This window comes from Maniola hyperantus, chromosome 5, assembly GCF_902806685.2.
Source record: "Maniola hyperantus chromosome 5, iAphHyp1.2, whole genome shotgun sequence".
Classification (NCBI taxonomy): domain Eukaryota; kingdom Metazoa; phylum Arthropoda; class Insecta; order Lepidoptera; family Nymphalidae; genus Maniola; species Maniola hyperantus.
In genome coordinates, this window is record NC_048540.1 from 4,337,299 (window position 1) to 4,364,823 (window position 27,525).

General features: G+C 36.5%; 1 protein-coding gene across 4 annotated transcripts in view; it reads left to right on the forward strand.

Moving 5' to 3' along the window:
* The window catches only part of LOC117982110 (calcyphosin-like protein), a 59,968-nt gene extending 41,334 nt beyond the window's left edge, over positions 1-18,634 (forward strand). The window contains exons 1-8 of one of the 4 annotated variants that reach the window (XM_034968402.2): positions 2,600-2,762; positions 6,262-6,351; positions 11,645-11,798; positions 12,630-12,726; positions 13,715-13,795; positions 15,582-15,706; positions 16,325-16,409; positions 16,832-18,634. In XM_034968402.2, coding sequence (XP_034824293.1) covers positions 2,741-2,762; positions 6,262-6,351; positions 11,645-11,798; positions 12,630-12,726; positions 13,715-13,795; positions 15,582-15,706; positions 16,325-16,409; positions 16,832-16,933 — 756 coding nt within the window. In that variant the 5' untranslated portion in view covers positions 2,600-2,740 and the 3' untranslated portion in view covers positions 16,934-18,634. Of the gene's footprint in view, positions 1-2,599; positions 2,763-3,474; positions 3,519-6,261; positions 6,352-10,200; positions 10,393-11,644; positions 11,799-12,629; positions 12,727-13,714; positions 13,796-15,581; positions 15,707-16,324; positions 16,410-16,831 lie in introns of those variants that run through there. The other 3 variants (XM_034968404.2, XM_034968401.2, XM_069498956.1) reach the window with 3 other exon arrangements.
* Positions 18,635-27,525: the final 8,891 nt, after the last annotated feature.

The following is a 27,525-nucleotide window of genomic DNA, read 5'->3' on the forward strand; positions in this document are numbered from 1 at the left end:
TGATTAGGTAGGTACTTAATGCCAGCTCCCCACAGTCGTCAAACAGTCCAATTTTTGTTCGTCCAACCCTCCACGTGTGGAGAGGTAGTTCGTAGTTTCGTACATGTTTGACGATGTTGGATCGTGTTGGCACGTGATCGCTCCGATCGCGGTAAATCGTACCCAGATCAAAGGAGTTGGCCATCCGCTAACAACACGAACAGACCCCCGGCCCTCCACACATCATTGCAGTTAGGGATGAGACATACTTGCTAAATTCAATACCAGGGCTTCCAAGTAAGAGTACGTAAAAATACCAGGGTCTAAAACCAGGTTTTAAAATACTTTAAAGTATTTGGCAGTAAAGCTCGAAGTAATTTTATAATAGGAAATTTATCCGTGTTATAAAATAAAATAAAAATCTTTTTTATTCAAATAAACTTTTACAAGTACTTTCGAATAGTCAGATGCATCTACCACTGGTTCGAAATGCCTTTCCTACCGAGAAGAACCAGCAAGAAACTCGGCGGTTGCTCTTTTCAAATATTTGATTTAGGTACAAGATTATGCCATGTATAAAAAAGTATTTGCTGTCTTGTGCGTTGCTGGAACGAGCTGCAGGTCAAATCCAGGCTCTTTTATCATTTAGGTAGTCTTTTATCATACATATAAAGAGCACAATCCTATTTGTGAAAAGACTTGGAAGTTCAAAGTATTTTTATTGCATAGAAAATCGGACCGTGTTTTCATATGTATTAGGTGCACAATCCTATTTGTGATGAAAGACTTGCAAGTTCGAAGCCCCAGCCCTTCTCATAACCCTTACTTTTGCCGTAGTCAGGTAAAAAATACGTTGAAGGTCGAAGTCTTTTTATGGCATATGAAATCGATCCGTGTTGTCATACATATAAAGTCCACAATCCTATTTGTGAGAAATACTTGCAAGTTCAAAGTTTTTTTACTGTATAGAAAATTGGACCGTGTTGTCATATGTTTAAGGTGCACAATCCTATTTGTGAAGAAAGACTTGCAAGTTCGAAGCCCTGGCCGTTCTCATAACCCTTACTTTTGGCTTTGCCGTTGTCAGGTAAAAAATACGTTGAAGGTCGAAATCTTTTTATGACATGAAATTGATCCGTGTCGTCATACATATAAAGTCCACATTCCTATTTGTGGAAAATACTTGCAAAAATACTTGCATAGAAGTTCGGTCCGTGTTGTCATATGTATAAGGAGCACAATCCTATTTGTGAAGAATTACTTGCAAGTAAATTCCACCCGCACCAGGGCGCCCTACTTCCAAGCAAAGCCCTGGTTTTAAAACCTGGTAGCGTAAATACGTCTCATCCCTTATTGCAGTCGCTTCACTCAGACGAGGCAGACGTGTGCAATGTGCATACGCTTCGACCCCAGCTGCAAATTATTTCGCGCTTTTCTTTTTTTATTATTATTATAATATAATATTGTTATACTTCGTTTGTTTTAATCATGACAGAGTGGAGTAACAATACCATAGTTATTCTTGTTTTTAGAGTATTATGAAGGAAAATCGGTGCTATGGAATCCCAAGCATCGCAAGCATAAGGATAAAATTGAATAGCTTTACACGATGCTTCGTTTCAGCATCGTTCAATAAACCAGTGGATGAGTTAAAAAAAGAGTCGTTAAATGACAGTCTATCGAAAACATGCCAAGAATTGGTGGTTTTTTATCAAGAAAACGGCGTTTTTTTCATTTTACGTCGGTTATAAACTTGTAAAAAATAGTTATTATAAGGTATAACACAGAAGCACCTATCCTAAGCAACATCATCGTCCTCCATAGTGAATGAGGTAGAATGAACGTATGTGTGGAGAGTCTGTTTTGATCGATTCCACACTATCGACGTTTGTGGGTTGTTGGATTGTTGGACAGTTGGACGACTGTGTGGAGCCGGCATAAGACTCTTTCCAGTTTCCACCTTACATCTCTACCAAGTGGTAGGTACTTAATTGTTTTTTAAGACAGGCAAAGGTCATAAAATGTAATGCTCAAGGACCGTTTGTGGCCATCTAGACACTATTTTATTTTATAGAACAACATATTAAATACTTATTTTCACTTAATTTAAAAAACACAAAAGTTTCATGCGAATAGTAAAAACCTAGTACGTTTATTGGTCTGAACGACAGAGATAACGCTCAAAAAACCGTCAGCTCTTTCTAAAGTGCAATATTTCCTGCCAGATACTGTACGATCAGTCGTTTCGCCCTAAAATAAGGCGATATCTTTGAAAGTGGAAACACTGAAGGACAGTGACAGCCTCGTGACAGCAGTGACAGTGACATTGACATACTTTTAACTAGCTTTGCGGCTCTGGATTCTTGCTTTTCTTATAAAGCGTTGATTATATAGTCCTAAGTATTAACTATGTAATATAGTTAGTTACTGCCCAGTTATTACTTTAATATTACCTACTCGAATACATTTTTATTACTGATCTCGATGTTCTTAAAATTATAAAAATTACAGTACCTTTTCATTGTAACATTATACCTACATAATAAGAACTATTTCATTACATTTATAAAGTGTAAATCTGTCAGTCAACGCGTTTCATTTGTTTGACTTTGTTTTTTTATTCAAAGCTGAAAATTATTTAAATAACTAAAAGATAAATATTTTCAACAGGCATATTTAATAATTACCTAACTAACTACTCAGTATATTTTGAGATTTTAAGAAATAAAAAAATATCAAGATTGATTTCACACGAGGAAAAATGAGCAGCGCCTCCATGGCGGGTATGTAATTTTTAGTAATTATTTAACTACCTACCTATGGTACCTACGTAGCACAGACCACCCACCTATATAGACGCCTAATAGCCGAACACCCCCGCCGGCCCACGCCCTGTCGGTACCCTCATTCCGCACATTGTTTTGATTACGTGACTTTTAAGTCCACCAATCACAACAAAGCATTCTTCCCTGTCCCCCGCCAACATTTTACGATTTTGTTTTCATGTAAAACCTTGTATATGCGTACTCTAGGAGTTGAATTCTCTGTGCTACGTAGTAATGATCGATGATTTAAGACCCCGTTCGCACGTTTGTAATGGCCTTGGCATAAATAGGTTAAGTAAAATAAATATGTACATATATAGGTCAAACACATAACCTTCCTTTGGGCTTCGCCGCAGTCGGGTAATTACCTACGTAACCTGATCCCACATTTACAGCATTTGAAAAACGAAAGACCTCTGAATACCTAAAAAGTGCCTACCAAAAAGGTCGTCATAGATACATACCCATATTTATCTGATTATGTTAAAAACAACAACCCATAATAATTATTATTTACGGCAGACTATCGCGTTTTACTTTACTAGGTAACTGAGCTAAAGTACCTATAATTATACTTACCTGCATAATTGAAGTATGCCGATCGATGAAACGGTAAACCGTGTGACATTACCTTATGTCCTCTCTAATACGACTACCATCATTATACCAAGGGTGGAGGTCGTGGCAGCCGGCTTTTTTGCTACCTTACAATAGGTCTGTTACATTTTGTGCTACTTACCTACCTACTATTAGATACAAAGAAAGAAAAATTTAAGTATTTTTAGGCAACTTCTGCACATAAGTCAATTTATCATGCACTAGCTTTGCCCGCAACTTCGTCCATGTTGCATAGGTAGGTACCTACCTATGTAATTTTTACGTCTGGATAAAGTGGATTTCTAATAATAATTGTAAAAGAATTATTAAAACTGAAAATTGGATCAGTAGTTTCAGAGATCGATTACAAACAAACAAATGGGCACTGTCTTAACTCGTAACTCCGGGTTGCCGATTTTATAACGCGGGATTTTGCGGGACGCAAATTGCTAATGGTCGTGTTTGCCATTTTAGTGACGTCAGTACTAGACTGAAGTTTCGAGCTGATGGTATCTAGGTATATTTTTATGTCGGCTGATGTCAAAATGACGTCATTTCGATGTTAATGAGACATGGTTCCAGCGCAATAGCAATTTGCGGGTCTTATACCCCCTGTGCTTCGGACTTCGGAGAGTGTAAAGCCGTCGCGTCGGTCTTGACTCCTGCACCTGATCTCTCTCCGTTCGTGTCAGATGTCGTCCTTCCAATTCCTCCCATCGTACCTATATCTACGATCATAGGTAGTCTTCATCATCTCTCATGCTCACTACTGAGCACGGGTCTCCTCTCGCTTTCATAGGATTCATAGTCCACAACGCTGCAGATGCGGATTGCCAGACTGTGGCCAGACTTCACATACCTTTGACAATATTATGAAGAACTCTCAGGCATGCATGTCTATTTATCTTTACGCGTATTTATACGTTTGCCAACCTAGGCCAACGTTTTCTACAAGCGAAAGCTCCTAGAGTTTGCGTAGTAGTTCAATAACAATAAAAGAAAACATATTTGGCCGCTATTGCCAGTAAGCTTTTTTTTGCACTATTGTTTATTCTATGTATTTCTACGTATATGTACTACCTTTATTTTGTGTGTATGCTAACCTTATTTAAATTGATACGACTTGGCCTATTTTGGCTTTAATAGCGTGGGCTTGGCTCACGCATCTTGTGCGATTTGCTAGACCGTGACTTTGAATCAGGCGTCTCATATCGATAAACAATAGGTAGATACATACATCCTTAATCAATAAACTTTATGTAGGTACTAGGTAAGTATATCATGTATAGAATATTCAAGAACTAACAAGAATGGGTAGATACCTACCTACCTAACGCCTTTAATCTTTTCCCATTGATCAAAAGCTTTAACTCACCTATGTCAGTCGCTCAGAACATATTCCAGATGTTTTTAAAATTGCCATGATTATCTAGATTCTAGTAGATCCCGCGCCTTCATACGCACAGAGTTCATACGCGTGGATTTAAGTTTTTAAAAATCCCGTGGGAACTCTGATTTTCCGGGATAAAAAGTAGCCTATGTCCCTCTCCAGGTCTTAAACTATACCCATGTAAAAAATCACGTCGATCCGTTACTTGGTTGCGACGTGATTGAAGGACAAACCAACAAACCAATAAACCAACAAACAAACACACTTTAGCAATTATAATAGGGGTAGTGATAAGAGCTAGGTAATGATGGATCCACACTCGCGCACGCGCACGAACTGTGCACATAAGGCGCATCGATTCCTATGGACGCTGTCTCTATGCGCACGTCCATATCGCGAATGCGTATACAATATGTTCGCTTCGCATCGTATGTATCTACGCTCGCAAACCACTCGTAAACATGCGATGTTGTCCACATTATATTATTCTTATGATGCGCGTTGTATACATGCAAGTATGGATCTGCTTTCACAATTGCTATTTGCAGTTGTTTACCTCATACCTATAGGTACTATAACGCAAACTTGTTGACTTGTAGCTCAAAAAGTAGGTAACACTCAGTTATCTATTATGAGTAGGTAAGTAAGTAAACTCAGTGTGTTTTCTAGACTAGGTTATTAGGAAATTAATCTACTTATAGGTACTTACCTACTTGTAATAAAACTATATTGGAGTCGAATTACACCCTGTGCTGTTTCCAGTAATAGCTCTAGCTAAAGCTATTGTTAAATTTAATGTAGCCTAGATAGATACTTACTAACAACAACATTGAAACGGCGGCGGGCATCACGAAATTATAATGACCTACCTACACTATATTATTAGGTATGTGGCTTATTGATTTCCTAAATAAGTAGGTCTGTAGCCTAGGAATAACAATTCTGTAGCACAGGTCTGTAGAGAATAGATAACATAGGTAGGTACCTACCCTAACTTCTCCATGTACATAACGATTCTCCCGATGGATAAAAAAATTTGGGCCGTGTAAAATTTAGAAAATTCATATCCCTACCTACTTAACCTACAACCCTACATACCTACTTAAAGTAATATTTCACGCAAACTAAAAGCAGCATTAATTTGGTATCATTTCCCTCGATGCGTGTTTAAAAAAAATTAGGTTAATTGTTAAAAGACATACATTTACAGGGCTTGTTTATCTTAATATACATTAATGATATTATGTTGTGATGTTTGAATTCAAGCAACTGTTTCGTTTAGTTTGAACTTAGAGAGTGACATAGGCTACTTTTGCCTCAAAAAATTAAATACCTACCTAGGATTGAAGATTCAATCGACTTGCGACGTTCTTCTTCGTCATGATGTACGAATGATTTTCATTAGTCAAGCTGTTACGGAAACTAATTAATTAAGTACTTAAAAATGTTAATATTTTAATTTGTTTACAGCCTGCTTCAACTACGAAACCAACGCCCCTACACCCAGAAAGGACGACAAGTCGAAGGATAAAGACAACACTCTCGGCATCATGAGCTCTGGTAAGTAGATACTGTTGAACACAGAAGAAGTAGGTACAGGCCGTATATACTACCATACTGACCTAACAGGTGCAGCGTAAGATCCATAGGCCACAGGCTGTCTGCCAAGACGTGGTCTCTATTTTTTATTAACTTACTCTTAGCTTATCTACTTTCAATAAGGTTGAAATTGTTATACCAATGCAAAATTGGTGTGAACACTCAAGCAGTGCCTCGGTTATCTATGAGAGCACACTTTGACTTGGCTCAGACTTAAGACCGAGACAGTGTTATATGTTGGCATAAATCTATCACATTTTTTACGGAAACTATAGATCTCAGCAGAGGAACAAGTCGATACTCGATTCTCATCCATACAATATATAACCACCACTCGGCGCGCTACGACTGTACTAGTTAAATGAAAGCTGTTAAATCTTTTATACTGTAAAAAAATTGGAGGTAAGAACCTTCTGTTTTCATCAAATTTACAAACTCAATTTCAGTACAGTTCTAGGCCGTTTTGCTTGGAAATAAGTTCAGATTTGTATCAGTCCAAGTGGGCCAAAAACGTCCAGATTAAAGAGAAAAGTATTTTGATCAGAGCCTAATTACACTGTTGTGTTTGCCAGCTGCTCATTAATTATATTCGACTTCTGCATTTTGTCCAGACACGCAATCTGTGCACGCAATGTACCTAACATTGCGTGCACAGATTGCGTGTCTGCACTGCGTTTAATACGCACCAAGCCAACCTGCCCTAAAAGAGGATCCACACTCGCGCGGTTTATGAGCCGTTCAACTCGCAGGGCTGTAGCTGGATAAAGTTGAATGCACTTAGGCTGTTTATAGAGCGTACTTTGATTTTACTCAGGCTTGTTCGGTTAAAATAACAGAATTATGCCAGCTATATAACGCTGTCTCGTTTTAACAGTATCTTAAATCTGAGCAAACTCAAAGTGCGCTATATAGATCTTAGCCTCAGACGCGCCATAGGAGCCGCAAGTGCCTGTGGCACCGGTCACATTTTTTCGTGTAGTCTAGCGCAGTACGCATCGTACGCGTTCCGCACAGTAATGTCGGAATTTTATCCACTTCTGTACAGATGAGTTATTTATTATATTATCAATATTCCCCGTACTACGCATAGTACATTAACACATTACGACCTACAATAAAAATGCAGCTCATTCAACGCAGACAAGTGCGTGACGCTGCATACGATTTCGTATGAAAATTTATAAAATGCGATAACTGCGATGCAGTGCTGCTGTGCGTCTAGTACTAGCTATGCGCGTTCACCTTGAACGGCACGTTTTGCGCCGTGCAAACCGAGCGGCAACTTCAACTTGATACAACTGCGAGCTGAAAATCTCGTGAGCCATTCAGCTCGCAGGTGTGGATCATCCTTAAACATTTTCCTTTGAAACTAACATGCCATCGTGCCACGTCCTTGGCAAGTAGGTAGGTACCTAGTAAGTTTCCTGAAAACGGAAAGAATGAACGTTCTTGACCCGCGTTGGGGCATGGGTTGTTGAATCAATAGGTACCTATAAATACAAACACATAATTCTTATGCCTAATACGAAGGGAATAGAGACGATCCTCAGTAGTCGCAGGGGCAATGCAGTCCCTTGCCCTATGATGCAGTTCGGCAATATAAGTCCCGCAAATTGCTAATGCGCGTGGCCGCCATGTTAGTGACCAATAAGAGTGTAGCTTCAATAGGTAACATTGATAGGTAGGTACAGTCCTTCAATATTTTTAAACAAGGATTTTTTATTACTTATGTAGAATAATAAGAATTTCTAAAAACATACTGCAATAATTATTGTTAATTGTCTATTAACATTTTGAGGGATCCGTACCTCAAAAGCCAATCCTTGTCATTGGTGTGACCGTCTCACTCATTATTACGGCGGGCCCGATTCAGTATTCAAATACACGCAATAGATTTGTAGGTAGGTATAGGTACTTACGCATCCTGTGGGTCTTACGCAACGTTTGAGGCCTTGTACGATCTCCAAATACCTAGGTGTATTTGTTGTTGACTGAGTTTAATTAAAACCAGAGTACTTTTCCAATTTAGCTGCCTAGGTGGTGGTACCTACCCACTAGTAGGTATACAGTATTATTCGGCATTTTGCGTAGGACGGCGCCCGAGTTCGTGTAATCCAGAATATGTACCTACCTACTACACAACCGACTTCCAAAACCACAACAATAAAATTTATAGTGGTTTTGAAAGTCGATTTTCTTAATTTTTTAAAAAATTTAAGGTTTTAGTGTAAGTAAATAGTCATTGCTTGGTACTTAAAATGTCAATTCACTAACAAAACTTTCCAAATCCACGCGGTTTAGGTGTTCAGTACCTTGCAGCATCAGGATTGAAGAGTTGGAACTTGGAATTCTATAACAATGTCCAGGCTCGGCATTTACAATATTACATGGCAAACCTGATGATGAGAAGTCCGGACTTGGAGTGTAATCATGAAGCCGTTGTTTGATACCTTAAATATCAATTCACCATCAGAAAATCCCGAATCTCCACGGCTTAGGAGTTCAATACTTTGCAGCATCAGAATTGAGGAATAGGCTACTTGACTCATATCTAATTTCGTCCAATAAATGATTATTTATTATAGTATTTTGCTTAAGACAACGAAATATATCAATAACAATTATTAAAACCGCAGGATGGATATATAAATCCAATTTAAAAAAATACAGTTTTTATTTTTATTTGAAACTCAGAAAACGCTGTCAGCCATGATGTGACGTCATTAAATATGTAAACAAACAAATGTCATCCCTATTGACTAACGTAGTATCCATATATATATATATATTTCAAGTCCTGACTAACTTATATATCAACGCACAGCCTAAAGTCTAAACATCTAAACAGCTGGTCCTAGATACATGAAATTTGGTGGGTGTGTTCTTTGTAGGTAAAGAGAAGGTATCCACTAGGAAAGGATTTTTTGAAATTCCACCCCTGAGTGGGTTAAATGGGGGTTTGAAATTTATGAAGTCCACGCGGGCGAAGTCACGAGCATAAGCTAGTTTTTATATATTTCTAAAAACTCATAGTAAACGTAAAAAATTATCGTTTTCTCTTTATAAATTAAATAAGTTATTAAGTAAGACTTACAACAAAGTGATCAACAAGTTGCAAAAATAAATTTGGGTTGCAGTCGTTAGTGATATAGGATCCCTTTAAGCAAGTCTTCACGTGTTACGTATATTTATTTCACTGGGCACTCTAATCCACAACTTTCCTGTGGTCTTTATCGATGCGTTTTTACATTCTCGGATGATACAATAACGATAATTACTATATTTTTCATGTAAACTAGTATAGAAGTCATGTTTATTAACCTTATGCTGTTGTTTACAAATGCATGACGTCAGAGCACAGATAATCTATCGGCCAAACATGGCCGACAGTGTTTTCACCTGTCTAAGAAAAATATATTTTTAAATTAAAGTTTTACGGTTTTTAGGGCGCAAAAAAATATAGTGTTAATTTTTTTGATCTAATAGGACAAATATTAACCATTTAAGACCTACTTAAAAAAAGTGTCAACTAGCCAATTGGGTTCCGAAGTTCAATGATATAGACAATATAGTCTATGCTTGGTACATAAAATAATATTGCATCATCCGCAGTTCCTGAATCATTATAGTTTAGTTATTAGTAGTGCTCTCCCGGCATCATCATGGTTGAGGAGTTTGACGAAGCATCTGCTCGAAATTAGCATGCGTATCAACAAGGCAGTAGTGTATTCTACGCTTAATGTTATTATTCGAATCACGAGTAATTGACTATTCACTATTTTGTTGTGTGGGTTATTCGTCTGTGGTGCTCGCTTATTTTTCTGATCGGTGGTGAGGAAGACGTGCGTCGTGTTCAGTTACGTTTTAAAATTTCTATTGGTGTTAAAAGGTTTTAATATTTTAAGCAGAGTGATTTCTTGATTAAATTAGTGAATTTGCTTTATTTAGTAAGTAATTTTACGTTTAGTGCAAAAATGGAAAACTCAACAACAAATTCCAATGGTAAGTTTTACAAAAATGGCGAAGGAAAAGTACTGAGCCTGATTTAAAGGATTCAACTAAATATAATACATATCCAGTAACAATAGCAATGCAAATATTGAATAAAATAGATAGTTAATGGGCCAGTGGCATTTTCGGAAAATATTTTGTAAGCGTTAATTTTAGTAAATACCTATAAAAAAAGCGTCTTAATTCGTAACGCATACTAATTACCTTATTTGTCGGCGTTTCGATTTTTTCGATAGGACTTCGAAAATATACGTAGTAATAAAATAAAAAGTGTGTGGATAGAAAACTAATAACTTTTCTGACAATTCTATGTAAAAATCACAAAAATAATTTTACCTAAATCACTCGTCACAGGAGGCACAGTGTTAAATACCCATGCTTACATAAAATTGTAACTAATTACGTTGCTAAGTATTTTGAACGACGATCAGCTGTTCAATTGTATACGTCTTACTCTCTAAATCTTAAGAAATTGAGTATTGACAGATGCCCAGTGCCATTTCTTTTTACTTTTGTCTTAAAATTGTATGGTTTATTGTAAAACCACAACATTTCCTTCAAAAACCTTAGTGTATTTGCAAAACAACCCAAATTCTTGTGATGTAACACTAGAACACTTTTTTAATATTGTGACTCAAAACTTATGAAAACTGCCTGCCATATCATTTTATATCTAGACATACTAACATTAATGCCTAATTTCACCAAGCAAATTAATCATAGTTTAGTTAACATTCATTGTATCGCTCCTTTTTGTAAATTGCATATGTCATCTGCTAAAAAGGGAGAGCATTAACATGTTTAACTAAAGGGGGGTTAAATCCCATCCGAGACGGAGTGCCCTAAGTCCTGAGCTCGCTTCGCTCGCTCTTGATAGTGGTAGCAGGGGGGAGGAAAAAGTACCCCACTATGCAATGGAGCCATGCATTTCTTCCAACCCGAAAAGGACCCAATAGCTCTAAGAGCATAAACTTTGTCCAACCTAACATTATCCAGCCAGAGTTGGGTAGACCTAGGTGAGTATGGGTACTTATTATTCGAACTTTACTCAAAACGTTTGGGTAATACTAAGTTAACCCGTGTAAACCTAGGTTTACTACATCTTCTAGCATTACCTGTAACATATTATAGATTTCACATGTTCCTCTAGGTTCTATCCATAGTTCAATAGTTTGATATGGGCTTTGATTATTATTATTTTATTGCACAGTTGCACAGTTTGATTATTATTTTTGTTGCACAGTTGCCCTCCACCGTCCGCAGTCTCCAAACTCCCGCGTGGAAGATGAGCTCAAAGAGAAGAGTGGGAGAGCTCTCAACTCCACCACTGACCCGCTGGAAAAATTGCGCCTGCTATGTTTGTCGCGTGGCGCGTCAGGCATCATTGGCCTTGGAAGGTTAGTTCAGTCCATACTTATATTATATTATAAATGCGAAAGTGTGTTTTTATTGACGGATTATTGAAATACCTTTATATCCATGTGGATAAAGTAGCAGGTGTCATCTAGTAACATATCGTTAATTCTCCTACAGTCTATTTGTGTAGTAAAATCAATGTTTAAAGTTTGGATGTATATTCTAAAAAACGTTCAGACCAACAATCGGAACAAAACCAAAATATTTGAGAATGAATGAATGAATGAATGATTGATGAAACTGAAACCCTTCGTTCCATAGAACTTGACATCATCGGACAAGTTGAGACAATGGCACCGATTCTAAGCACAACCTAATTTTAGAGTATTCGCACCCTCTTCTTACTATTGTAATATGAAAAGGACAGAAGCAGTTTGACATTTCTAAATTTAATTTTTAGATGGTAAAACCCGTGATTTTAGCACGCAGTCCCGAACCTACTGTTTAAATTTGTATTGTGCACTAAAATTTAGAGTCTTTAAATGTGAAAGTCATGTTCCGTTCCTTTTTTAGCATTGTTAAAAAGAAAAGGATGCAGATACTCTAAATTTAGTTTAGAGTAAGACAAAGGAATCGGTGCCAATTTTATATTAATTTGTTCTGTAGAACTACATACTAGCATTTCACCTCAAACTTGCTTTTCTTTGAAGTCATAAAAATTTCTTATCTTGTGACAAAATGTGTTCTATGGAACAAATGGGACTTGCCCAGTAAGATGGCAAGAAATATCATGATCAGATATTTCTTTTGAGATGCAACTTGACGTCATGTGTCCAACAACTGTTGTAGAACAATGTCCTTTGTTGATACAGGATCTTTCGAAGAATGGATGACGATGGTAGCAAGCATCTAAACAAAGAGGAGTTCTTGAAAGGCATCCACGAGACTGGGTTGGATCTGTCCCACGAGGTTGGTGAAACTGGAGCCCTGACTCTTGACTCTAATTCTTGTGAAACAACTTTTTTTTGAAGGATAAAAGCTAATTCTGTACTGATAATTCTTGCTGTAATTGGTTGAGTAACTGAATCATCTTAGACTGCATCATCACTTTCCATCACGTGAGATCGCGGTCAAGGGTATCAGAATAAAAAAAATATATAAAATGACAATAGATTAAATGAATAGTCACATTTTATAATAGGAGTAAGTATGACTAAGAATTGGCCATTTTAAACATGACTAATATGATATACCCCTTTGTAGTTTGCCCTTCAACTAAATATAAACCTTCTTTTTAGTTGTACTAGCTTATGCTCGCGACTTCGTCCGCGTTCGTTCGGACTACACAAATTTCAAACCCCTATTTCACCCCCTTAGGGGTTGCATTTTCAAAAAGCCTTTCTTAGCGGATGCCTACGTCATAATGGCTATCTGCATGCCAAATTTCAGCCCGATCCGTCCAGTAGTTTGAGCTGTGCGTTGATAGATCAGTCAGTCAGTCAGTTACCTTTTCCTTTTATATATTTAGATTTCCTCATTGCTGAGGGTCGTGACCTCTTTCCATTAGTGGTAGGACTTCTCTTGGGATAATAATATGGTGGGTTACCACTTACCAGATCCTTCTGCATACAACTATACAGCATACTACTAAAGAGAACGACATTACGACATTTGACCGACGACGGCTCAACGTGCTCTCCGAGTCACGGAGGAAACGAAAAGGGTAGGCCAAAGTCGGTCACCCATCCAGTTACCGACTTGGGTCAACGTTGCTCCACAATTACAATCGATTGATATGCATTGTCACACACTTGAGATTTAGACCTATCAAATAATTTACTTCAGACATTGTATAAAACCGCGTGCAGTTACAAAAGGTTTATACTGCTTATATGCCGCGTACTGTACCAATACCTACTATGCCTGAGATGTATGATAAATTTGTAGCCTTTTTCAGGATGCAGAAGAGCTGTTCGAGAGGTTCGACACTGACAACAGTGGATCAATAAACCTTGACGAATTTCTGAAGCAGGTTCGGGTGAGTAAAAAAACCATACTAATATTATAAAACTAGCTGACGTGGCGAACTTCGTACCGCCTAACACGTCACTCAATTGTTTTGCCTTCCCGGAACCCCTTCACTGACACTTGGCATGGTATTAAAGTTTAAATTGACTTAAGTATTATTACGAATCTTTTGTATGGGAATATAGAAAAGTGTTGTTTTCAAGACTTTTTCAGGCAATTTGTTAAATTTTTCTCTCCGTATGAACTATCCTCTTACTTCAAGGAATATTATAAACAATGAATTAGCGAAATCAGTTCAGCTGTGCTCGAGATTTGCGCTTCTTAGCAACACAACGATTCATTTTTAACCGACTTCAAAAAAGGAGGAGGTTCTCAATTCGTCGGAATCTTTTTTTTTTTTTTTATTTTTTTTTTTTTTTTCTTTTTATGTATGTTCCCCGATTACTCAAAAACGCCTGGACCGATTTTGAAAATTCTTTTTTTGTTTGAAAGGGTATACTTCAAAGTTGGTCCCATTTCAATTTGGTGAAGATCTGATGAACATCTTCGAAGATAGATACTGGAACTCCTCAACGGATAAGAGTAAATTGCTCGCGATCAGTGTAATAGCTTAGTAAACAGTAGATTTTTAACCAGGCATAGCATAATTCCATGGGGCCACTAAAAATTGTGAAATAAAAAATTTTTACAAAAAAAATAAAAACCGACTTCGTTACATAAACACTAAAAATTGAAAAATAATTTAATTTATTACCGAATATATTATGTATACAAGAGTTAATATAGTTCCATAATAATATTTTTTGGGGTCGGTGCCAATGAGGTGCCATTGTGGAGTCCCATAAAAATATGAAGTCCTGACGATTCGCGCAGCTAAAGCTAATTGGCACCGGCACCAAAAAGTATTATTATGGAACTATATTAACTCTAGTATACATAATATATTCGGTAATAAATTAAATTATTTTTCAATTTTTAGTGTTTATGTAACGAAGTCGGTTTTTTATATATAGAAAGATAATGCGAAATAGTGTCTGTCTGACGTAGAAGCCTCGATGTTTTGTGACAAGTTCCCTATAACTGTAGTGAACAGTTGCAGCGCTGAAACTGTATCCAAACCCCAATTTTACAGTTGGCTTGTAGTCTAAATTCAGAGGATCTGTGTAGATTCTTAGATATTATGTTGTAATAAGTTTTTGTATAACTAGAGGTTTCTAGGCAACGTTCGAGAAAATTTTCATAGATGGCGCTGAATTCTACAACCACTAAAGATGAAAAATAATACCTATTGTTAGGCGGATTGTTTATAGTGTGTTGGAAGAATAATGATGATAGTCTGCACACTGCCTAGCACCCTCTGACAATGTCAGAGAGTATCGTTTTGAGTAGACTCGAGACTCTATGGCTTGGAGGCTTGGACGATGAACAGTGTATTGGATCGACTTGTAAATTAATTAAATAAGAAACAGTGATTAAAATGTATGTTAAAATATATCAAAGTGGTTTTCATTTTAACACTATGTATATGATCTATTCTTTAAATCTTAAAATTTAAATCTGATGAGAAATTAATTAATTACTTCTAAATAGCAATAGTTCACAGATTTTGTGGGGAAGGAACGTAAGGAAAATTGCATTGTACGCTAGCTTCTCCATCTATGTCATTCATTGACACAACCTAAACATTAAAGCATAGATCATGTAGATACAGGTATGATTTTTCATCTTTGGTGGTATTCAGCGCTATCTATGAAAATTTTATCGAATGTTGCCTTGAAACCTCCTCATTGTTTCAGCCTCCCATGTCAGAGGGTCGTCGCGCTATAGTGGAGCAGGCTTTCCGCAAGCTGGACAAGTCTGGCGACGGGCTGCTGAGCGTTGAGGACGTGCGCGGGGTCTTCGCCGCCACGGCCTATCCTAGGTAAATGTTGTAGGTGATAAACTGCCTGGTGATATGCCATTGCCGGTTCTAGTTACTAATCGCGACCTCTCCTTCAGTCCTTTTGGTCCTTCCAGACCAAATAGTGGACCTACCTAACTTACAAATTCAGTTTTTGTGCTGCAGCAAATAACTTTACTGTGAGGTGGGCAGCACAGATTAGGAAATAATAATATACGATTTTTTAATTTTTTTTTATTCATTATTGGTATACGCTTGACCACAATCACACCTGATGGTAAGTGATGATGTGGCCTAAGATGGGACGCGTTTACCTAGAAGATGCGTATTCACTCTTGTTTTAAAGATACCCGGGTTGTAATTGATAGATAGGGTCCGAATTGGGTTTGCATTTCATCACATTGCCTGGGAATTTGGGTTGCATCCAAAAGTATTTTCAATCATAAGGTCCCAATCAAATTGCCCGAGAATTAAATAGCCAATGCCACAGCTTTCTAAATTCTAACTAAACTCAATTTGGAAAGGACAATAGTGCAAGGAACAATAGATTAGGCATTAATCAAATTGCCTGGAAATTGTATTTGTTTTTGTAAATTGTAATTGTAATTGTAGTTTTAATAAAGGTTTTTCTTTTTTCAGATATATGAGCGGCGAGGAAACGGCTGATGTGATCTTGAACAGATTCCTCGCCAACTTCGAAACTGAGGGCACAGTAGATGGAAAGGTATAAAGTTGTTTTAATTTTTTTTTAAGGTTCCGTACCTCAAAAGGAAAAACGGAACCCTTATAGGATCACTTTGTTGTCTGTCGGTCTGTCAAGAAACCTACAGGCTACTTCCCGTTGACCTAGAATCATGAAATTTGGCAGGTAGGTCTTATAGCAGACATTCGGGGAAAAATCTGAAAACCGTGAATTTGTGGTGACATGACCCAAAAAAAATTAAATCGTGGTCATGAAATAATTAGTATTTTCAACTTTCGAAGTGAGTGACTATATCAAGTGGGGTATCATATGAAAGGGCGTCACCTGTGCATTCTAAAACAGGTTTTTATTTATTTTTATGCACCATAGTTTTTGAAATATAATGCAAAATGTCAAAAAATCAGCTAGTCTAGTCACAAATAAAGAATTTCTTTCGTTTTCAGATAACACTGGAGGAGTTCATGAACTACTACAGCGGCATCAGCGTGTCTATCGATAATGACTGCTACTTCGACCTGATGATGCGGCAGGCCTACAGGCTGTAACTCGCTTAGGGTCAACACTAACCAGCGCGGCACAGCTCAAGCACAGCACTTAGTTCGTCAAACAAATGATCATACGTCAGCTTGCGTCGAACTCAGTTTTCAGTACAGAAAATACAAATATAATCTACCTCATTAAGGTTAGTATAATACGAACAAACGATATAGTTTTTCGCTCGCTAAAGTACGGCCACGGCTCTTAGGCTGAGATCTATAGAGCGCACTTTGACTTTGCTCAGACTTAAGATTGAGTTAAAACGAGACAGATTTATGCGAGAGATATAGCTCTGTCTCGTTTTAACTCTGTCTTAAGTCTAAGCTAAGTCAGAGTGCGCTCTATAGATTTCACCCTTAGTATAAGATTTTAGACTGACGCCACACCATGCGTTTCCGGTGTGTTGCGGCGTCGTACGACGTTGTAACGCATCGTGTGGCATGGTACAGCGATTTCTATGTAGGATGACGCAGCGGCACCGATCAGGCGCCGCACCGCCAACGCAACGCATCGTCTGGCTCCACTCTTACATCTCACCACGTTAGATAGAATTTGAGGATCAAAACAAGGCCTAAGGCCTGAAGGTGTGTTATCAGCATCACTTAGAATGATAATATTAATATGTGTCTGTGCTTGAGCAGTGCTGTGCAAGTCAGCGAAGACCTTTACATATTCGTCTTGCTTTCACACATGCACTGACCGAAAGTGGTAGAAACAAACATAAAACAATAAATTATAATATTGCGCCTAATTGTGTTGTCAATTAAAGTGACAGGTCTAAATGTATTGATATGTACCTTTCATAATACTCCTTGCTAAAATGATAGCACTTATCACTATCCGCGAAATGAAGTTAGCGCTCTCTCTGTACATAATCCCATACAAATGATAGAGGCAAAAATCTCAATGGGCGTTAACCATTTTGAGTCCATGTTTTCAAAAAACATTCTAAATTCAATTCGGAATTTTTTTCTAAAAACATTCGAAATTCAATTAGAAAACATAGTTTTGTTTTGTGATTGGTTGTAGTTTTGTTTGTGATTGGTTGGTGATTCAAAATAGTTAGCGAGCGCCCACTGAGATTTTTGTCTCTATCATTTGTATGGGATCACGTAACAGAGAGAGAGCGCTGTACTAACTTCATTCTGCGGATAGGGTATAGATTGAGATCATGTCTTGTCAACGACGCCAGTGAGGTGGCGTGTTCAATATTTTATTGGTAACGACTCCACCGGCTACTATAACTATTTTATTTAACGTAGAATCTCACTAGTCAGCAGTAGTGTCTTTACCAAAAAATAATAACTAAACGATACCTCATGGACTAAGAGCCAGTGCGTGTCAGACCGTCGTTATTTTATAATAGCTGAAAGTTTATCGGCGTATTGTCCACAACACTGGGAGGAACAAATGATCCAAACAAACGTTGCTCCCAGTGTTTGGGACAATATGCAGATACATTTCAGCTTTTATAAAATAACGAGGGTCTGGTACGCGCTGGCTCTCTCTCTACTAGGGGTGTCTTTGACAAGTTGAATATGCCTTTGGACCTGTCAATTTAGTTTAAGAGATATGTGTACAACAGAATTTGTGTTGTTCAAAAGCGCACTGCTTTCTTGTTGTTATAAGTAATGATATTATTTTATTAACTAAATTATATGTAATGCGGTGTAACAATTATTGCATTTAAATAAAGGCTTTAACATCTATTTTTCTTTTCTTTTTGTACCTTTAAAAAAAACTATTTAGGTACAGTCCGTAAATAATGACTTCAAGTACCTACGATTTCAGTCCTTATTTTAAAGGTGAACTGTTCTTTTGAGATAACAGTTAACCCATAGAGTTAAAATGGCGCGTGAGAAGTCATTTTGTACAGATTATACATAGAATTTTTTTATTAACTCAACTATGGGAGGAGTATAGTGCTTATGTTGTGAGGACTGTCCGTCCGTGACCCCACTCGTAATCCCTGGAAGGTACCACGGGTATTTTATGCACCCGTGGTACCTCCGAGAAATACAATGCTCGAATTAAAATCGCTGGAACTGGAAGGTACCGTCACCGTCGCTCTGAGAAATATAGACTGAAAAAGCACAGCAAATTAAAAAATATCAATATGACAGACCTGGAATTTATTTCTGTTCTATCCGTTCTATGGTTATGGCACAGGGTTATGGATTCCAGCTCTGTCATACTAATTATGATTTCTATCATCAATAAAATATTTGATAATTGTCATATTACCTATGTCATATTTATTTTAATACAATACCTAATATTTACTATTCATATTATTATGTTTTATGGTTTTATCACTACATAAAAATGATGTTCAATAAATACATAATCTATTGCCCTTATTAGGCACAAAATATAATTGAAGCACACTACGTAAGTACCTACTTATAATAAACTCAAAAAATATGATTTATTAAAATTACCTATAGTCCGTGACAGATTGAGATGGCAATCGGGCTCACCGACGCTCGTCCGCACCAAATTAGTGCGGGGACTGCGGATGTGCGGGACATTCCCTCCCCGATTGCCATTTCAAACTGTCGCGTACTACAGGTACCTTTAGGTTTTGTATGTTTTGAAGCATGGTCTTTTATTTTATTCCTCCACGTAGGGAATCAAGTACGGCCTTTTCATACATAGATACAGTTGGTATATTAGATATAGGTAATTGTTTTATTTTTAGGGGTCGAAATCGAATAAAATAACTCCGAAAAATGTGTCGTCTCATTCACATTTTACTGCAAAGTATAATATGCGGTGTACAAATGATTGTACGGATCTTCATGACCATATTACTGATGATTGAAAACCTAATAAGAATGATACTACAGGCTATATACAATTTCATATCGTTCATACTACAAATGTTTTCTCTGATACCGATTTGCTTAGTGTTTATAATAACTGCGAGGTTGAAATGCTTGTGTTGCGGAAGCGGCTGTGGCGGAGGCTACTGTCTCCCGAACAGGGGTGGGTTGTGTGATTGTATGATGTCTGTTGGTTTCTTCGTTGTTATGTTCTTCGTGTTAAGAGCGACGGGTGTTCTTGACGAGATATTTGCCTATCTCGGCTACAAAAAAGCGTGACACGTACGGTAAGCTTCTGGCTGTACAACGTATAATATACCGACAAAATGCTAGATAGGTAATGTATGAAACATTATCAAGCAATTCAGTATCATTTGCTTTAATGGTGAAGCAAAACATTGTGAGGAAACCTGCATGCCTAAGAGTTCTCCACTTCTCCATAATATTCTCAAAGGTATGTGAATACTACGAATCCACACTTGGCCAGCGTGACGAACCCTTCTCATTCTGAAAGGAGAACCGTGCTCAGCAGTGATCCAGCGATGGGTTGATCATGATGATGATGTCTTACACTAGGTGCGGAGTCTTTGTTTTGTAGGACAAACTTCCGAGGTAGTCCCATTTTAATTTGGTAAAGATCTGATGAATATCTTCGGAGATGGAGAACGGAACTCCTCAATTAATAAGGTAAATTGCTCGCGATCAGTGTAATAGCTTTGTAAACAGTAGGGTTTTAACCAGGCATAGCATATTTTTAACCGACTTGAAAAAAGGAGGAGTTTCTCAATTCGAATGTATGTCTTTTTGTATGTTTGTTACGCGATTTCTTCGCCAAATATGAAGGAACCGATTTATAATGATTCTTTTATACAGTAGGTTTTTAACCAGGCATATAATATTTAAGTACGATGGGGCCACTAAAAATAGTGAAATAAAAAAAATTCTAAAAATAAATAAAAACCGACTTCAATGACCAGTCGGTGCCAATGTGGAGTCGCAAAACACTATGAAGAGTAGATAGACGGTTCGTGCGGCTAATTGGCACCGGCTCCAAAAAATATTACTATAGAACTACGATAACTCTTGTATACATAATATATTGGGTAATAAATTAAATTATTTTTACTTTTTAGTGTTGGTGGTTATTGAAGTCGGTTTTTATTTTTTTTTGAATTTTTATTATCTGCATTTATTTTCAATGACTAATAATAAAATTAATTAATCATATTTTCTAGGTTTACCGTTAAAAACAGTTAAACAAAATGTGTCGGACAGTGCACGCGGTGCTGCAAATCGTAATATGCGGGGTGCAGATGTTAGTACGAGTGTTCATGACTATCATTCTAATGCTCGAGAATCTCATACGAATGATACTGCAGACGTTGTACAATTTCATATCGTTCCTACTACAAATGCTGTCGCTTATACCGATTTGCGTGGTGTTTCTTGTGACGGCGAGGTTGAAATGTCTTATGTGCGGTGGAGGAGGACCTTGCCCAGTAAACAGAGGCGGCGCTTGTGACTGCTTGATGTCTGCAGTTGCTATTATCATACTGTTCTTCATATTCCGAGCGACGGGGGTTCTCGACAAGATATTCTACAGCCTCGGCTATGCCAAAGCGAGGCCGATGGTGTATAGATACGTCCCGACTCCGGGCGATATTACGGAATGTTCTAGAAACGACACTGACTACACTGATGGTGATGAGACATCTACAACCTCAGTGTCTGTAACCGAGCTGATTCAGACTTTTTACGAAATGGAAACCACGACAGTGTTTTACCCCATGAACGGGTGGATCCCATATACAACACGAATCATCCCGCCTTAGGCGAGATGGTTCGTACGTTTACAGATCATACCTACCTACCTACAGTATACGCGGCTGAAAGTAATGTACCTACATTGACCTTTAAAAGGAGATAGCAGATTTGTAAAGTGCTGTCCCTGTCGTTAAGACCGACAAAACGTCATATAGAGTGACAGAGACAACGCTCTACAAAGCCGAAATGTACTTCCGGCCGCGTACTGTACTCTATTGTTGTGTAACTGTAGGCTATTTATTTGGTCTAACTACACTGGTACGATTTCAACTTGCGTACCACCTCCACCAAACACATAAGTAACATTAACGGCGTAACGACTTATAAGTTACGCCGATGTACTTACCTGCGCAGAAATTTAGTTTTGAAGTGCGCGATAATATCTCAGCCTGATAATATTCCTGGTAGGTAGGTACGTGTGGGCAGTTAGCCCATAGTGTAATTGTGTCTAATGCTACATCTTTGTTCTATTCTATTTTTGAATAATCTGTATGAAGCGTTTTGTTGAAATTGTGCTGTAAATTAAAATTGGAATTTTTAGTTTTTTTTTTATTATACTAGGTAGGTACCTAAATATAACTTGCTTTAACAGTACAGGAAAACATCGTGGGGAAACCTGCATGCCTGAAAGTTCCCCATAATGTTCTCAATGTTGTGAGATGTGTGAACTGGGCCAGCGTGGCAGACTATGGCCTAAACCGTTTTCATTCTGAGAAGAGACCCGTGCTCAGTAGTGAGCCGGCGAGGGGTTATCATGATGATTCATCTTCTCCTACTCTCATACTAACCGTCAAATGTCTTACATTATCAAATCGTGTTATTACCCTAATAAAAAAGGACACACTCCAATTAAGCGCTATCTCAATGGGCTCGTTTTTGGCGTCTCAGTGCACAATCTTGGTTAGGTAGCATCTCTCTGGTGTCCCCTTTGTTCTTGTTTGAATAGTCCATAGTCTGAGCCTTTGTTCTCCAACAGCGCCCCCCTGTCAATGTTATTCAAGTGCCAAACAAGCCTTGTCGTGTAACTCCCTGCAGCTACAATGTCATTATCGCAATCACCTCTGATTGGTTGACGCTCGCTCACTATTGGCTGTAATGCATTGTTGCGACAAGTATTGTACAAATTCAGCCAATCACAACAATAGGCTACTTGACTCATATCTAATTCCGTCCAATAAATGATTATTTATTATAGTATTTTGCTTAAGACAACGAAATATATCAATAACAATTATTAAAAACGCAGGATGGATATATAAATCCAATTTAAAAAAATACAGTTTTTATTTTTATTTGAAACGCAGAAAACGCTGTCAGCCATGATGTGACGTCATTAATATGTAAACAAAGAAATGTCATCCCTATGTCACGCGGGGACTAACGTAGTATCCATATATATAAAATTTAGAGTCCTGACTAACTTATACATCAACGCACAGCCTAAACATCTAAACAGCTGGTTCTAGATACATGAAATTTTGTGCGTGTGTTCTTTGTAGGTAAAGAGAAGGTATCCACTAGGAAAGGATTTTTTGAAATTCCACCCCTGAGTGGGTTAAATGGAGGTTTGAAATTTATGAAGTCCACGCGGGCGAAGTCACGAGCATAAGCTAGTTTTTATATATTTCTAAAAACTCATAGTAAACGTAAAAAAATATCGTTTTCTCTTTATAAATTGAATAAGTTATTAAGTAAGACTTACAACAAAGTGATCTTTGCAAAAATAAATTTGGGTTGAAGTCGTTAGTCATATAGGATAGGATCCCTTTAAGCAAGTCTTTGCGTGTTACGTATATTTATTTCACTGGGCACTCTAATCCACAACTTTCCTGTGGTCTTAATCGATGCGTTTTTTACATTCTCGGATGATACAATAACGATAATTACTATATTTTTCATGTAAACTAGTATAGAAGTTATGTTTATTAAACTTTGGGAGGTTATGCTGTTGTTTACAAATGCATGACGTCAGAGCACAGATAATCGATCGGCCAAACATGGCCGACAGTGTTTTCACGTGGCTATGAAAAATATATTTTTAAATTAAAGTTTTACGGTTTTTAGGGCGCAAAAAAATATAGTGTTAATTTTTTTGATATAATAGGACAAATATTAACCATTTAAGACCAACTTAAAAAAAGTGTCAAGTAGCCTAATAGGCTACTTGACACTTTGGAGATTGTATTAATGATTGATGCAGGTTTTACGAAATCTAAATCTACCCAAGACCTAGCCCTTGGATGAAATGTATACTATCTCTATGACCTAGCCGATATGTATGAAAATGACAACGTCTGAATTCCACCGAATGAAAATAAATATCAAGCTGTCACATTATACTTACATTTATTTTATCATACTTAAATATAATTTAGTGAATAATATGTGAGAAATATTATTTTGCCTAAGAGTTTTAAATTATTCACTCTTTAAAAAAAATATTAAATTGCTTTCCACTTCAGAATTATTTTAACCCAACAAAATTCTAATGGAATGGAAGAATAAAATATAGATTTGAATAGGTATTGTGGTAAAAATATTGTTGGTAACCTAAACCTACTGAAAGCTAAACCTAATGAAGAGATTGAATTGAATTGAATGGAACCCTCGTAGCTTTAGTTTTAAGTTTGCGTAATAATTATCACCACTATATCTTACAAATCTAACACCATACCAGACCATCAATAAGAGTAATTTATTACCTATTTTGAATAAATCATTTGACTTTGACTTTGACATTGTTCTCTAGAAAGATTTATGAATCTCATTGAAGCACATTAGGAAGCTAATTAAATGAAGACAAGAAGAGAATAAACTTAACCTACTACATAGACATGGCAATGTGATACATAAGAGTCATTTATGATAAAAGTAATAAAGAAGGGAAATTAGTAAGTTAGGCAATAGGTACATAATAAATAATCAAAAATAAGTACGATTCCACGATACGATAAACAAAGGAAGTTCAATGAAAACTAAAAGGCATAAAAAGGCTGGTAAACATGGGGAAAAACTTCGTGATGAAACTGAAGTAAGAAACCATAGTAATCACAGAGAAAAAATTAAAAATCATAATAATGATACCAGTGCTAAAAAGGCCGGGAATAAACTGGGCAAAGAATTTAAAAAGGACTCTAATAACTTGGTGTTTCCTAAACGTTCGAACATTATTGATACTCAAACGAAAACGCTGAACTATATAATAGACTTAGAAAAGTCAAACAACTCAGATTCTGTTTTTTCCGAAATTACGATAACAGGAGCGAGCGTATCTACAATACTTAGCTGTCGAAAAAGTGACAAAAATGAGAATGAATATAGTAATGACCATAGGAAAACTACTGAGAAATATAAAGCTATATTTTTCAAAGTTTTTTGCATAACTGGTAAAAGGTTAAGTATTTGGAAGAAGATTAAATATCGGTTTAGATCGTTAACGTCAGCAAACACTATAAGCCAAGTAAATAATCTTACTCCAACAACGAAATTAGTGCATAATACTGAGTTAAAATCAAGCACGCCATTTTTAAGAGACTATTTAGTTATGCATTGCCAAAATGTCGATGAAAATCAGATACGTTTAAATGATTCTCTTGAAAAGGACGTTTTAAACTTTAAAACACCTGTTTGCGAAAACGAGTATATTCAACCATTCAGTAAAAGTATTGAATTAATCAGCCCAGATTCCATGAGATTTCCAGTTATAAGTTTTCCTGAAATTGAAAAAGAAACACATAGAAACTCCATTATCAAAACAATAACACAGAAATTATTAGATTTGGCAGATTTAGCATCCAAAATATGTAGATCTGCTAGTACATCATGTCGTTGTAACTTGAAGTCTTCAATGTCCGATTGTAACTATATTCTTAAATCCAAATGCATTGAAGTGTTTAGTTCAGTTAAAGATAATTGCACTCAAGCTCAACCATGTGATCATTCAAGAAAGAAAAAAGGGGCGTGTTTTGAAGTTGGTCAGAATATTTGTAATAAGAAGACTTGTCAGGATATTTTAGAAGCAAAGAGTAATAAATGCAAGCAAGACTCAAAATTTCTTACAAACAATTGTAGTAACAAACAATGTGATTTATTACATGACTGTAAATGCACTGTTACGAAGAGAATGGAGTCCAGTAAAACATTTAAAACACGTGGAAACATCAAACAAAAGCAGGGCAATTTCCGCAATGTTAAGATTAAATTCAAGGATAATAGAACAAACAATAAAGAGTGTTTTAAATCACTTAATGATACATGCAAAAATGAGCAGAGCATAGAGACCCATAAAATATCTCAAGCCTATAAGAACATTATACAAAAAGATTTTTGTGATAACGATGACGCTAAGAATAACTTACGGAACAAAAAAGAAAATCATAATGAATGTTCCAAATTACATAGTGATTGTAAATGCAAAAATGTTGTGGCATGTAAAATGCCCAAAATCTGTACAGGTATGAATCATAACCAGGTTCTTGACAATGATGTTACAAAAGATACTAACGTATGTTTTAATTTATATAATGATTGTGGATTTACAAATGACAAGATAATCGAATCGAATAATCAAACCTGGAAAAACATCAAACAAAATCAAGTTGCTGAGAAAGTTGACAAAAATCTTAAGGATAACAGAACAAACACTAAAGAAAGATTTAAATCACATAATGATTGTACATGCAAAAATGACCAGACAGTTGAATCCCATAAAATATCTAAAGCCTGTAAGAACATTCAATCAAAAGAATTTTCCGATAATGTTAACAAAAACTTACAGAACGAAAGAGTAAATCATAATGAATGTTTAAAATTACATAATGATAGTAAATGTACAAATAACGTGGCACGCAAAATTCCCAAAATCTGTGGAGGTTTGAATCAAAATCGGGTTCTTAACAATGATGTTAAGAAAAGTAGTAATGTGGGTTTTAATGATTGTGGATTTACAAATGCCAAGATAATTCAATCGAATAATCGAACCTCGAAAAAAATCAAACAAAATCAAGTTATTGAGAAGGTTGATAAAAATCATAAGGATAATAGAACAAACACTAAAGAAAGTTTTAAATCCCATAATGATTGTACATGCAAAAATGTCCAGATAGTTGAATCCCATAAAATATCTAAAGTCTATAAGAACATTACACAAAAAGAATTTTTTGATAACGTTAAAAAAAACTTACAGAACGAAAGAGATCATAATGAGTGTTTCAAATTACATAGTAATTGTAATGCAAAATGTCGTGGCATCCAAATGCCCAAAATTTGTAGAGGTTTAAATCCAAATCAGGTTCTTGTCAATGAAGTTAATAAAAATACTAATGTACTTTTTAATTCATATAATGATAGTGGATGTGCCAAGATAACTGAATCGAATAATCGAACGTGGAAAAACATCAAACAAAATCAAGTTACGTATAAAATTGAGAAAATACTAAGAATAAAAGAGGAAACATTATTAAAATCTGTAAACCAAGACATATAAGTCCAGAGTTAAGAAATAATAAAACTCACTGTACTAAAGGAAACTCTAAAAGCAGCTCCTCGGCACTTCAAACTACAGACCACAAGAAAAATAGTATCGGTTGTAATCATAAAAACCAAAAAGACGCCAGAGTGAGATCTAAATCCATACAAGTTTTCAATATTCGTAAAACTACAATAACAAAGATGTTGAGAAATCCTGCAATAATTTTAAATCAAATATAGATCTAGTAAACTTGTCGAAAAGTTCCTCCCATGTGTGCGACAAAATATTAGATGAATGTGTAAGAATTCCTAAATCTCGTTATACACAATATTCCACTTGTCCAAAACCACAAATGATTTCCACCAAAGCACAATGTGGAGATAATAATGTTGAATACAATATGAGAAATCTCACAAATGAATGTCCCCCATTTTAGGAAGGTGTCAAACTGCCAGAGTAAAACATAATAACTGCATGCTCA